General features: G+C 58.5%; 3 protein-coding genes across 7 annotated transcripts; all 3 read right to left on the bottom strand.

Moving 5' to 3' along the window:
* Positions 1-557: 557 nt before the first annotated feature.
* On the bottom strand, positions 558-3,990 carry Ring1 (ring finger protein 1). Of its 2 annotated transcripts, none has more exons than XM_041634472.1 (7): positions 3,838-3,990; positions 3,621-3,746; positions 2,690-2,919; positions 2,389-2,604; positions 1,698-2,087; positions 1,116-1,389; positions 558-954 (listed from the first exon to the last, which is right to left on the bottom strand). In XM_041634472.1, exons 2-7 carry the CDS (start codon positions 3,696-3,698, stop codon positions 853-855), a joined length of 1,290 nt encoding a protein of 429 aa, XP_041490406.1. In that variant the 5' UTR covers positions 3,699-3,746; positions 3,838-3,990; the 3' UTR covers positions 558-852. The 2 variants fall into 2 exon arrangements, with proteins under 2 accessions (XP_041490406.1, XP_041490407.1); XM_041634473.1 differs by having other exon boundaries at positions 2,690-2,850.
* Positions 3,991-5,386: 1,396 nt separating this feature from the next.
* Hsd17b8 (hydroxysteroid 17-beta dehydrogenase 8) lies at positions 5,387-7,414 on the bottom strand. Of its 4 annotated transcripts, none has more exons than XM_041634526.1 (9): positions 7,354-7,414; positions 6,974-7,191; positions 6,777-6,893; positions 6,575-6,667; positions 6,393-6,478; positions 6,230-6,314; positions 6,024-6,066; positions 5,773-5,847; positions 5,387-5,581 (listed from the first exon to the last, which is right to left on the bottom strand). In XM_041634526.1, exons 1-9 carry the CDS (start codon positions 7,397-7,399, stop codon positions 5,565-5,567), a joined length of 780 nt encoding a protein of 259 aa, XP_041490460.1. In that variant the 5' UTR covers positions 7,400-7,414; the 3' UTR covers positions 5,387-5,564. The 4 variants fall into 4 exon arrangements, with proteins under 4 accessions (XP_041490460.1, XP_041490459.1, XP_041490461.1 ...); XM_041634525.1 differs by having other exon boundaries at positions 7,333-7,409; XM_041634527.1 differs by lacking the exon at positions 5,773-5,847 and having other exon boundaries at positions 7,333-7,409.
* Positions 7,415-7,619: 205 nt separating this feature from the next.
* Positions 7,620-11,137, bottom strand: Slc39a7 (solute carrier family 39 member 7). Its single transcript, XM_041634466.1, has 7 exons — positions 10,348-11,137; positions 10,093-10,261; positions 9,884-9,937; positions 9,598-9,756; positions 9,345-9,485; positions 9,037-9,233; positions 7,620-8,358 (listed from the first exon to the last, which is right to left on the bottom strand). Exons 1-7 carry the CDS (start codon positions 10,756-10,758, stop codon positions 8,086-8,088), a joined length of 1,404 nt encoding a protein of 467 aa, XP_041490400.1. The 5' UTR covers positions 10,759-11,137; the 3' UTR covers positions 7,620-8,085.
* Between the last annotated feature and the right edge of the window lie 70 nt (positions 11,138-11,207).

Genomic DNA, 11,207 nt, shown 5'->3' with positions numbered 1-11,207 from the left:
GTGGCGATTCTTCTGGCTTTGCCGACCAGATCCTGGGACTGCAGGAATTAGAGACTATGGCTGGCTCCTCCCTCTTTTCATTTCTATTGTATGGGGGGAAGCTATAGGGGGGCTAATCTCTGCCATCACCTCCTATTTCCATCACTCATTTCCTGTGAGTTTTAAGCTTTCTCAAATAAAACACTAGGTAGCCTTGGCTGGCCTGGAACTCACTATAGACCAGACTACCCTCAAACTCAGAGATCCACCTGCCTCTGTCACCTGAGTGCTGGAGTTAAAGGCGTGCGCCACTACGCCCAGTTAATTTTTATGTGTGGGTGTTTCGCCTGCACAAGTCAGTGCATCACATGTTCCTGGTGACTGCAGAGGCCAGAAAAGGGCTTCAGACCCCCTGAAACCAGAGTTACAGATGGTGGTGCACCACCATGTGGGTGCTGGGAATCAAACTCAGGTCCTCTGCGAGAGTAGCCTGAGCTCTTAACCGCTGAGCCACTTCTCCAGCTCCCCCCCACCTGTTTATTATACACCCTTGATAGACACACACAGAGGACTGCAGCTTTCAAAGAAGTAAGCAAATTTGTTGTTGGTAGGAGGGTGGGGAGGGGGCCGCGTTCACCTCCCTGTCACCTGCAGGATGGGCAGTTAGGGTCAATAGAAAAGGCAGTAGTGGGCACAGGTCCTTGCTGTACAATATAGAAGAATCTGATATAGATACTTTGTATAAAAGCCATTTGTCCTTGCTTGTGTCCTCTTGCTGTCTGGCTGGGAGGCATTGGGAGATGAAGCTGGCAGGGTGAGCCGGGACACAGGGACACCCTGTGGTCCCCATCTTCTGGCTGTGCCCTTGTGGAGTCATTTTGGGTCCTTAGTGGGGGCATAGCAGAGCTCTAAGGGCCTGGACACCTTCCAGAACTTCTCATTCACGAGCTCCAAGGTCAGCGAGCCATTCAGCGTCTAGAGAGGAGAGAGGCAGGGGGAGGAAAGTTGGAAAAGGAAATGGACAAGAGACAAGGAAAGAGGAAAGAAAAGGGGGGGGGGAAGGGGAGTGTACAGAACCAAAGCCCACAGAGAGGGACAGAGCAGGGCTGAGACGCTGGGGGACAGGACATGCTCACCGTGAACGCTCCACCCCCAGGCGCTATGTAGATGGTGTACTGCTTCTCACTGACACCTTCCAGGCTGGGCAGGGTGGGCTCCTCAGGACCTTCGCCTCCTCCAGCAACCCCACTCTCCCCCCCACCCCCATCAGGTCCGCCTGTGTCCGAGGCACCCCCACTAGGCCCTCCAGGCTCTATGGTTTCCTGTTGCTGCCTCCGCTCCAGGGCAATACGCAGAGCCAAGTACTTGGAGAGATGATCCACAGTGGCGTTCCCAGTGGTCTTCACGTACCTGGAGGACAGAGCGGGGACGTGAGGGCAACAGAGTCCTCTAATGGACAACTTCCTCAAAAGGCCTGGCTAGAGACACAGGTACCCCAGGCTCGCTTCTAGCTAGCTATGTAGCTGAAGGTGACCTTAAACTTCTCATCCCCCTGCCTCTGGGATTACGGGTGCACACCACCACCCTAGTTTATGTGGTGCTGCAGGAGAAAGTCGGGGTCTCATGGCTGTTTGAAAAGCATGCTACCAACTGAACTACACCCCAGGCCTGGAGCCCCCTTCTGATGCAGAATCCTGAACTCAGGTAGGGCTCCTCACCTAGTCTGGCAGTATTCTCCCTTCTCCACAAGCAGGGGGTGGGGCCGGAACACAAGCTCGATCTCGCTGCCTGGCTCTGGAGGACTGGGAGCCCCAGGAGGGCTGGGGGGGCCCAGAGTTCCCCCTCCCAGAGTGCCACCCCGATCACCAGAGTCTTCAGAACCAGCACCCCCGCAAATCCCCCCAGCAGCACCGCCTCCTGTCCCTACAGTGCTGCCCCCTGCACCCCCTCCACGGGGTCGCTTGGGAGCAGGGCCTGGAGTGGAGTCAGGAGCGGAGTCAGAGCTTACATCCTCTCCATCCCCTTCTCCCTCCCCAGGTTCTCCTTCCCCCCCACTCATGGTGGTGGTCTGATCCGATCCGGGCATCGGCCGCCTTACACGCTGGGCCCTGTAGAAATAAACAGTCTGGGTTAGAGAGAGCAGAACTCAGGCCTGTAAGTGTTAAACTTCAGACGACTCTGAGCCATGGAAATCCTAACGGTGATGTTGCATGTTTACCAGTCGCTAAGGATGTATCAAGCATAGTAAGTGTTTTTACTTCTATCCGATGACAGAAGAAACAGGACTAGACTGGTCTGAGAACACAGGCACCTGCCTGGTCAACACCTGGCAGCTGGAAGAGGGTAGTCTACGAGACCCCTACTCCAGACCTCCTCACAGCTCACACCTGAGTCTCCAGACCTCCACACCTGTGCATGGCCTGCATCCGAAGTCCCTCCTCGATACTGGAGCTCAGCGCCTGCTGGTTGTGCAGGCGGCTGAGGCGGATGAGCACTCGGTCCTGATGGGCCTCGTATTCTTCCCGGCTAGGGTAGATTTTGGAGATCAGGGCATCAAAGTTGGGGTCTGGCCGTAGGGACCGCTTGGATACCAGCTTTTTCCGGCAGGTAGGGCACTCCTTGTTCCTGGGTTGGGAGAGAAGAAGCTCTGTGGGCTCAGTCGCCATCACTGATATCCCCCCTCCCCACTGCAAACGGTCCCTCCTGTTACCCGCTCCGCAGGGCAGTGACGATGCAGTCAGAGCAGAATCTGTGGAGGCACTCCTTGGTGGTCATTGTGTTCTTCAGCATGTCCAGGCAGATGGGACACATGAGCTCCGAATGCAGCGACCGAGGTGAGACCGCTATCTCTGTCCCGTCCATGATGGCTTCCTGGGCCATTAGCAGGTGGCAGAGGGTTGGGGAAAGGAATTTCAGAACCCGGACAGCCATGCTGGCCAACTGAGGAAGATGGAAATTCTGGGATGGAGGAGACCAATGACTTGGAAATTACCCAGAAGGGATGAGGACTCATTCACAAGGAGTTTTGAAACAGAAGGAACAGACGTTTGGTGAGATGCTAGGGTTAGTTGGGGACGGCACAGGCTTGGCGAATATTTATTCAACAAACTTCTTTTTGTTTGCTTTTTTGGGGGGTCTCACTATGTGTGTGACCCTAGCTGGCCTGGATTCACTATGGAAAACCAGGCTGACTTCAAACTTAAGAGATCCACCTGCCCCTGCTTCTGCAGTGCGCCACCACACCCCGCCTCAACAGGCTTTCTTAGAACTCTAAGAGCGAGACTACTAGAAATTCAGTGGGCCTGTTAAAACAGATTTTCAGTCAGAACACTGGAGAGTTCGCTTAAACTCGTAGGACGAGTCTGCGTACACGGACATGTGGGACATGTGCGAGCCGAGAGGAGAGAGAAAATGTAACTTCTGGCGTCTGTTTACCGTGCTCCAATTAACGCAGCACTATCTGCCATACCTCTCTGACACGGCTGTTTGGAGAGGTTAAATCGGATTAAACGAGGTAAGTGCAGAAGTGCTTTGAAAAGATGAAAGGTGATTCGAACGCAGAATCGGGCAAAGAATAGTGTGAAGGGGGAGGGGGAGAGCTGGCGGGAGGGGGTGAGTTGGGACTGGAAGATCCCTGTCACCTGCGGGGTCCGGTGCAGCTCGTAGAGACTCAGTTCCCACGTTTTGCTGGCATTCTGGGCATTCGCCGGCGTCGTCATGGTGACGGGGCGCGGACCCCCTCCAAGCAGGGCTCGGCCGAGAGAAGTCTGCGGAGTGGGGGGGAGGGGACGCTGTCGGGGCCGCCCCTCTGCAGACCCCGCCCCCGGAGCCCTGTGCGCGCACCCCGCGGTCCCTCACCCGGCTCCGGCCGTCGCGCTGCCCCGCCGCGGGCCTCTCCCCGGGGACCCCCGGGCTGCGCCGCCCTGGTCTGCTCGGTCCGCAGCTGCCACTCACACAGCGGCTCTCGCTGCCACCGCCGCCGCCGCCGCCGCCGCCGCCGCCATGGCCCGGGCGCTGAGGCCCGACGTCACTTCCGCCCTCCTTGCATCCCACCCCCGCGGCGGAGACGTCACCGCCCTCGCGGCGCGCGTGGAGGGTGCCGTGGAACCGGGTTCCCCCTCCCCCGCGGGGCGCGCACAGAGCGGGCCTGGGGGTGGGGGTGCTGGTGCGTGCACGTGGGGAACCCGAGGGCGGAGCTCCCCTCGCGGCGCGGACGATGATCTCCAGCTTACCCCAAGCCGGGACCCGGGATCCCCGGAAAGCCGGCCGCAGCTGCACCTCTGCTGCTGGGCGCGCGCCCTGCGCCCCTAGGGCTGCGGCGGGGTCCCGGGTGTCCGGGGGACCGGCCCGCGCTCCGCCCGGCCTCTCCCCCTCGAGGTTTGGGGGCGGCGGCTCGGGACGTCCAGACGCAACTCTCGGCCGGAGCCAGAGACTCGAGAATTGCGTTTGGACAATCAGGAGCCGCGGCCCGGGGCGGGGAGGGAGGCGCACCGGAGGCATCGGGGATGGAGACGCCACGCGGAAGCAGGGAAACCAGATGGGACCCCCGTGGGGGAGTCGAGGAACACACGAGTGAAATGTGTGGCGTGGGAAAGTGGGCAGAGCCTCTCTGGGACTCGGAGTGAAGGAAGCGGACGGAGAGGAGCGCGAAGAGGAAGGAGCAGGGCCATCCCGGTTGAGTTCAGGGAATGAGGAGCACGGTCTCGTGACGGGCGTTCTGTCCCTCGCCAGCCTGCGCTGCGGCTGCCAGGGGGTGGCCTGTCTCTGGGACAAGTTAGCAGTGGGTCCCCTCGCCCCCAACCCCAGTTACCCCCTACTTCCCTGTTCTCTCCTTCAGTCCGTGGCCAGTCCTTATGTGGGCGCCAGAGTCGATTAGCGCGGACCCCCTCCCCTTCCTCCTCCTTCTCCCAGCCCCCTCCCTTCTGCTCTCCTCCAGCCCCTTTCATCGGCTAGTCCATTCCCCTAATCCTGGCCCCCTCCCCTAATCCCCCCCCCATCCGACCCCAGGCCGGCTGCGGCTATTGTAAGGTGGAGAGAAGGGAGGGGAGCAGAGAAAGGAGGGGTGGGGGTGGGCCACCTGTTCCAAGACCCCCTTCCAAGGCCAGACTGGACACCAGGATGGGGCCAAGAACAAATCACCCTTGGGGGCCATAAGGACCCGGGGATTGGTGGGGGGGGGCATGACTGGTGCTGCAGGTCCAATGAAAGAGGGTGGGGACAGAATCCCCCTCCCTCTGAAAGACCCCGAGTGTCACGCACACACAGTGACATACACTCTTTCCTCTCACACCCGGCGGCGGGGGTTGCCCTGGGAGACCAGGCAGTGAAAGGGAGCAATCCTTCGGAAAGGGGAGAGAGGGGGAGGTGGGGAAGGGTCTGAGGGCTTGGACACAAGAAGAACCGGAGGTGGCAGGGAAGAGGATTTGGAATTTATTAGGGTCACAAGCACCCCTGCCTTCCATATTCAGCATGCCTGAGCCACACACTGCCACCCCCTTTGTAGCCTGGGAAATTAGCGTCCTCGTCAGCAGGAGGCCAGGCAGTGGTGGGGGAGCGGCGAGCAGCGTCCAGCTTCCACGAGGCAGTTACAAGAAAAGACCTCCTGAGAGGGGCAGAAACATGGGAACAGGTGCATGGGTCACTGGTGAGGTATACGGATAGGCACCCACTCTGTCCCTGGTCTAGAGAAGGGACCTCTGCCCTTCGGGCTGCACGGTCCCCTCACTTTCTCATTCCAGCAGTCGAGGTTGTGTTTTTCCGTCCCGTCCGCCCTCCCCCACGAAGGCCTCATACCAGAGACTTCCACTGAGGCCCCTGTGATATATCCACTGTCTTCAGATGCCAAGAAGGCAACCACATCTGCCACATCTATGGGGACGGTGGGGGAAGGGCAGGCTCACTGCCTTAGATCCGGAGTGGCTATACTCCCATATAACCCCAAGCCACACCAATCATTAATCCCTCTGCGACATTTTAAAAAATATTACAGATTTAAAGATCTCTTCAAGTCCCCTCCTCAGAGCCTTCTCCCAACGCATGCTTACCCTCAGGGTCCCCCAAGTGTCCTAACGGGATCATTGCAGTCACCTGTAAGGAAACACTCTTGTCGCTGGAAGTTTCTTTTATGGACTTTTTTTCCCCTCTTTTTTTCATCCCTCACTAAATACATGTCTGGAATACTCACCGTTTGCACTGTGCCCAGTAATCTCCCTCACCGGCCTCCTCTGACTGCCCTCCACCCACAGCCTACCTTGTCCTTCACTTTCTCTGGCATTTTCTGGGTCATGGGTGTTGTAATGAACCCTGGGAGGACTGAGTTACATCGGATCCCATGTCTGTGGGAGGAAGAATGGATGCTGACCCTGGGAAAGACACTGACCCCTCCCTCAGTAGGGTGCCCCGTTCTGACCCACCGTCCAAGTTCGCGGGCTGCAGTCTGAGTGAGCCCAATCACTCCCGCTTTGGAGGACGCATAGTTTGCTTGGCCAATATTCCCCACCTATGGTGAGTCAGAGACCCAGGGTGAGTCAGGAGTCTCCAAGGGAGTCTTCCCAGAGCCCACGCGGCTAGCTGCCCTGGTCCAGCTCAGCCTGACCTTTCCAATGATGCTACTGATGTTGATGATAGAGCCACGAGAGCCACTGGACACCAAAGCCTGGGCTGCAGCCTGAGTGACTAGGAAGGTGCCCTGGCACGAGAGGGTAATGAGCTGGCAAGATCAGCTGGGGTGGCAGCCCTCCTCCAAGTCCTTCCCCAGGCTAGGGGCGGGCACAAGTCACGGGTTCAGAGGTCACCACCTTGAGATTGACAGCTATAACTCTGTCCCAGTCTTCTTCCGACATGTGGAGCAGAAACTTATCGCGTGTGATGCCCGCACAGGACACAACGACAGATGGCGGGCGAGAAAAGCAGGCCTATGGGAGGGAGGGGGAGGCTGACACCAAAGGCCACAAAGGGCCCAGCCGAGGGCTGTGGGACGTGGTGACTGGTTCACCTGCACTTGCTCCAGCAGGCGCCTGGCAGCGGGGGCCTGCGACACGTCCGCCTGGAAGGCGGCGTGCTTCCCGCGCGGCGCCCCGGCCTCGCTCCCCGAGCCGCCCAGCAGCTGCACGGTGTCCTGTGCCGCTGCCCCGTCCAGGTCGCAGGCGGCCACGACGGCGCCCTCTTTCGCCAGGCGCACGCTGATCGCGCGGCCGATGCCGCTGCCCGCACCTGAATGGGGGGAGTCCGCGGTAGTGGGAAAGACGGGCGGAGGTCAGAGGTCACGGGGCGCCAAGTTACTGAAACTCGGACAAAAGCGCCAGGGACCCCAGGGATGGCGCTCGCTGACATGGCCCCGGCACCCCAACCCACCCTGGGAGGGAACCCCTGAACCTGTGACCAGAGCCAGCGCGGAGCGGAGCCGGAGCTGAGACGCCATGGTGGCTGGGGGCGGGTGGGCCCCGTAGCCCAAGCCAATCCGAGCACATGGGGGCGTGGCGAGGGCCGAATTGGGCCCAATGGAAACCCCGTGAGCCAAAGGCCTCCGGCAGCCACCTCCCACTGTGGGGGCGTGGCCACCCACTACCCCTGGGGACTTGGGGAATATGTGTAGACAAGGGGCCCCCACTCCCCCCAAAAACAAAGACTGCATGAGGGCCGAAGATCCAAGTACTTTATTTCTGATCATAGTGCCTCCTACCCATTCAAACAGTGATATAAAAGGAATAGAAACAAAAATAAATCAGGCCGTGAGATTTTACCAAGGAACATTCTCCCATCCCTCTACTTCCAAATCAGGACACACGATTGATGTCTACCCACTCCTGTCTTCCTGAAGCCACCACCAACCAGTTCAGAAGAGGTCGGACCTTGGAGGACCCCGTTTGGCATGTTGGTGCTGGGAAAACAAGCAGGGTAGGGACCACCAGGTAGGCTCCAGTCATCCCAGTCTTCTTCATGGTCCCTTTATTTCTCACCAACAACATTGTTGGGCAGTGTCCAACACTTTGGTCCCCCTGACCTGTCATTCTCCAAGGCTAAAACTCCTTCCTCTGGCGAGTTAACATTGGCCAGGGCTCCCAACTGTCTTTATTTGGGAGGCAGGGGTGGCAGATTCCCCCGCCCTCACTCGAGGTGGGCAATCAGTACCATCATGACGACTCCCCCCAGCAGGCCCAGCACCTCCAACAGAGACTGTAATGGGGACGCCTCTCTCAACAGCTCAGGCAACACAGACACTGTTGCTACATAGATAAAACCACCAGCAGTGAACGGCAGAACCCAGCCAGGCCCGGCACCACCTGCCATCTCGCTGCCTACTGCCCCTCCTTCGGTGAGAAGGGCACATGCTGTGCCTGCCAGCGCTCCTACTGCGGTCAGGAGTTGCAGACGCATCGCCTGGTGGGCAGAAAAGAGAAAGGTCATTGACAGCCAAAGACTAGGTGTGACGGTGGGGACAGCTGTACAAGTGTGCATGCTTTCGGAAAGGTGGAGACGGTAAGGGGCTGGTGCAATGGCTCCATCGATAGTGTTTGCTGCACAGCGTGAGGATAGGAATCTGGACCCCAGGCACCTGCACGGAAAGGCAAGCGCGGTGGGGGTGTTTGCAATCCCAGCACCGAGAAGCAGAGGCTCCCTGGCCAGCAGACAGTCACCCAAGACCCCCAGCCCCAAAAGGCTGAAAAGCACTAGAAAAGCGGTGGTGGCACATGCATTTAATCCCAGCACTCGGGAGGAAGAGGCAGGCGGATCTCTGTGAGTTCGAGATCAGCCTGGTCTACAGAGCTAGTTCCAGCTCCAAGGCTACAGAGAAACCCTGACTTGAAAAACAAAAAATAAATAATAAAATAAATAAAAAATTTAAAAAAGGAAGAAAGGAAGTGAAGCACTAGAACAGACATCTGAAAACTCGTCCACCCCTCCCCCGCGGCCCTTCCAGGCTGTGCACCAGGCAGCACACGAGGGTCACGGCGACAGCACAGAGCAGAGGTAAAGGAAATAACTTGCCCCTTTCTGAAAGACTTGCCAATGGTAGGACAGCTTGTTAGGAACAAATGACAGGCAGTCGGCACCAACCTGTTTTTTGCTGCAGCCAGACTGTACCAAGATGGCAAAGTCCCCAACCTCATGAGGCACTTCATGTAGCAGGACTGTCATTGTGGTCAGGATCCCTAGCCCTCGGCCCCCACGAAAGGAAGCTCCAATGGCCAAACCATCTGTGAAGTTGTGGGCCAAGTCAGCAGCCAGGTTCAGATATCCAGACACACGCAGGTCTTTTGTAAAGAAACAAGACAAAAAGATTGAAGGCCATACGTACCCCTTGGAACTGTCTAGATGCCAACATCACCTCCAGCACACATTCTGTCCACCCACCCGTCCCTCACCTGAACCTGGTTTTTCTTCCTCTTCAGGGTTCTGAGGTTTCACTGGCCCATCCTTCGGCCCGTTCCCTCCTCTCCTTTTCCGCAATGTCCCTGCTCCCTTTTCTTCCTCCTCTGAGCTGGGCTTCTCCTTGGAAGGACACTCTGAGGGAGAACAGGAGTTGATAAGATGGGGACAGTGCTTTTGACATGTCCTGCATAAGAAGCCTGTTCCACCTAAGAGCCTACAGCTCTGTGGCAGGCTAGGCAGGCTCACCCTGTCTGCCATGGCCATGGCTCCCATGTGTGTGGCTGTCTCCGTGTCCGTGACTGTGTCCGTGTCCTCCTTTCACATGTCTCACAAATTTCTCCACCACGAGGAAGGCGACAATCCCACTGAGAACCCACAGCCCCACAGACAGAATGGGGCCCTGTCCTGGGAGCAGAGGCATCGAAGCATGAGGAGATGCGGATGCCGAACTCCTCCTCCAGTGCAAGAGGTGAAGAACTGGCAGAGGCAGACACTCCCCACATCCCGATCCCCATTCCCATCTCTTTCTCACCACTGTGGGAGTGTCCATGTCCAGGCTGCTCCACAGCGTGGTGAGAATGAGGTTCTGCAGGAAATAGAAAAAAGGGGAACGCTTGGCACAACGCATGTGCAGTTGAGGTCGATTGGAAAATCCAGGGTCAGAAAAGAGAAAGAACCACCCCCTTCCCTTCTAGAGGATAAATCATCTTAAGTTTCTGAGGTAGCGCCGAGGTTACTTACCCAGAGCATGAGGGATGAGGTGCAGGAAGGCATCACCCAGGAGCCCACCAGAGGCAAAACTGAGCAGGATCTGGAGCAGGGAGCGATGCCTGGGAGAGTTAGACTCCACCGGGATGAGGAAGAGCACAAAGAATGGAGCCGCAGAAATTAGCACTGTGGCCCCCAGGGCCTGGGGAAGGGGAGTCACAAGTCACATATGGAGTTTTCCAATGACTAAGAACCGGTCCCTCTTCCCCACGTCCCCAGCGGACTCACATAGGCCCAAAGAGAGACAGTGTCCAGGTGGTGCTTGGCGCCTGGAGCCCCCGTCTCCCGAGAGGCTCCGTGGCTATGTTCATGGGCAAGTCCATGTCCTCTGTGGTGGACGCTATCATGGGAGTGACCATGGCTATGGCCATGGTGGAAATCCTCATGTAAATGTTCATGGTCGTGGCTGTGGGCATGCCCATGCCAGATGCTCTCATGAGTGTGGCCATGACCATGGGCATGGCTGTGTCCATGGTGGAAATCCTCAGGTGAGTGCCCGTGCCCGTGGCCATGGAAGTCCTCTTCCACGTCTTGGTGCGGGTCACCATGACCCCCGTGTCCGGCCACCAGCAGCCCCACAGCCGCCCAGGTCAGCAGTCCCACAGCCACCCAGCGGGGGACCCGGAGGCCCTCGGCCATCGCGCTGACCGGAGGGACAGACGACGACTCTACCTGACGCTGTTCCTAAGCGGGGTCCGCTTCCCTGCACTCGTGCCCTTCCGCCACCCCTGGATGGCTCGCTCCCCTCTCACATTGTCCCCAAGGCGGGTTCTCTCGCTCCCCGACACCCCACCCGGATGCAGACCCCCCCACCGACACCGCTCTAGCCTGCGATCCGCAACTCCACGGTCTCTCTGGGCCCTCGTCTCTATGACCCACGGTTGGGGCGAGGGGGGAAAAAGGCCCGCAAAGCGCCGCAAGGCAGCTGGGGGGAGTCCTCACCGGCTCCGGGATCCTCTCGGTTCTCCGTGTGCTGGGACGTGGCAGTCACGCCTCGAGCTCCCGCGAGATCAGGAAGTTCCTGTCGGCCCGCACCCCGCTACCTTTACCAACATGGCGGCGCCCCGCGGACGGCGCGGCCGCGCCCC

This window comes from Microtus oregoni, unplaced genomic scaffold (assembly GCF_018167655.1).
Source record: "Microtus oregoni isolate MIOR12 unplaced genomic scaffold, Mior012 000046F_ref0000063, whole genome shotgun sequence".
Taxonomy (NCBI): Eukaryota; Metazoa; Chordata; class Mammalia; order Rodentia; family Cricetidae; genus Microtus; species Microtus oregoni.
Note: the sequence above shows the minus strand (reverse complement) of the source record. Positions and strands in the feature narration are given on the sequence as shown.

What these genes read in the sequence shown, in the direction of transcription:
- Ring1 (XM_041634472.1), bottom strand. Translation starts at nt 3,698, where the DNA reads ATGACGACGCCGGCGAATGCCCAGAATGCCAGCAAAACGTGGGAACTG. An exon ending in AGCTGCACCGGACCCCGCAG is followed by an intron (nt 2,920 to 3,620) that starts GTGACAGGGATC and finishes CATCTTCCTCAG; the next exon opens with TTGGCCAGCATGGCTGTCCG. An exon ending in GGAGAATACTGCCAGACTAG is followed by an intron (nt 1,390 to 1,697) that starts GTGAGGAGCCCT and finishes TCTGTCCTCCAG; the next exon opens with GTACGTGAAGACCACTGGGA.
- Hsd17b8 (XM_041634525.1), bottom strand. Translation starts at nt 7,399, where the DNA reads ATGGCGTCTCAGCTCCGGCTCCGCTCCGCGCTGGCTCTGGTCACAGGT. An exon ending in TTATAGCTGTCAATCTCAAG is followed by an intron (nt 6,668 to 6,776) that starts GTGGTGACCTCT and finishes CTCTCGTGCCAG; the next exon opens with GGCACCTTCCTAGTCACTCA. An exon ending in CAGAGAAAGTGAAGGACAAG is followed by an intron (nt 6,067 to 6,229) that starts GTAGGCTGTGGG and finishes GTTTCCTTACAG; the next exon opens with GTGACTGCAATGATCCCGTT.
- Slc39a7 (XM_041634466.1), bottom strand. Translation starts at nt 10,758, where the DNA reads ATGGCCGAGGGCCTCCGGGTCCCCCGCTGGGTGGCTGTGGGACTGCTG. An exon ending in CTGTCTCTCTTTGGGCCTAT is followed by an intron (nt 10,262 to 10,347) that starts GTGAGTCCGCTG and finishes CCCCTTCCCCAG; the next exon opens with GCCCTGGGGGCCACAGTGCT. An exon ending in CTGGCTGCAGCAAAAAACAG is followed by an intron (nt 8,359 to 9,036) that starts GTTGGTGCCGAC and finishes TCTGCCCACCAG; the next exon opens with GCGATGCGTCTGCAACTCCT.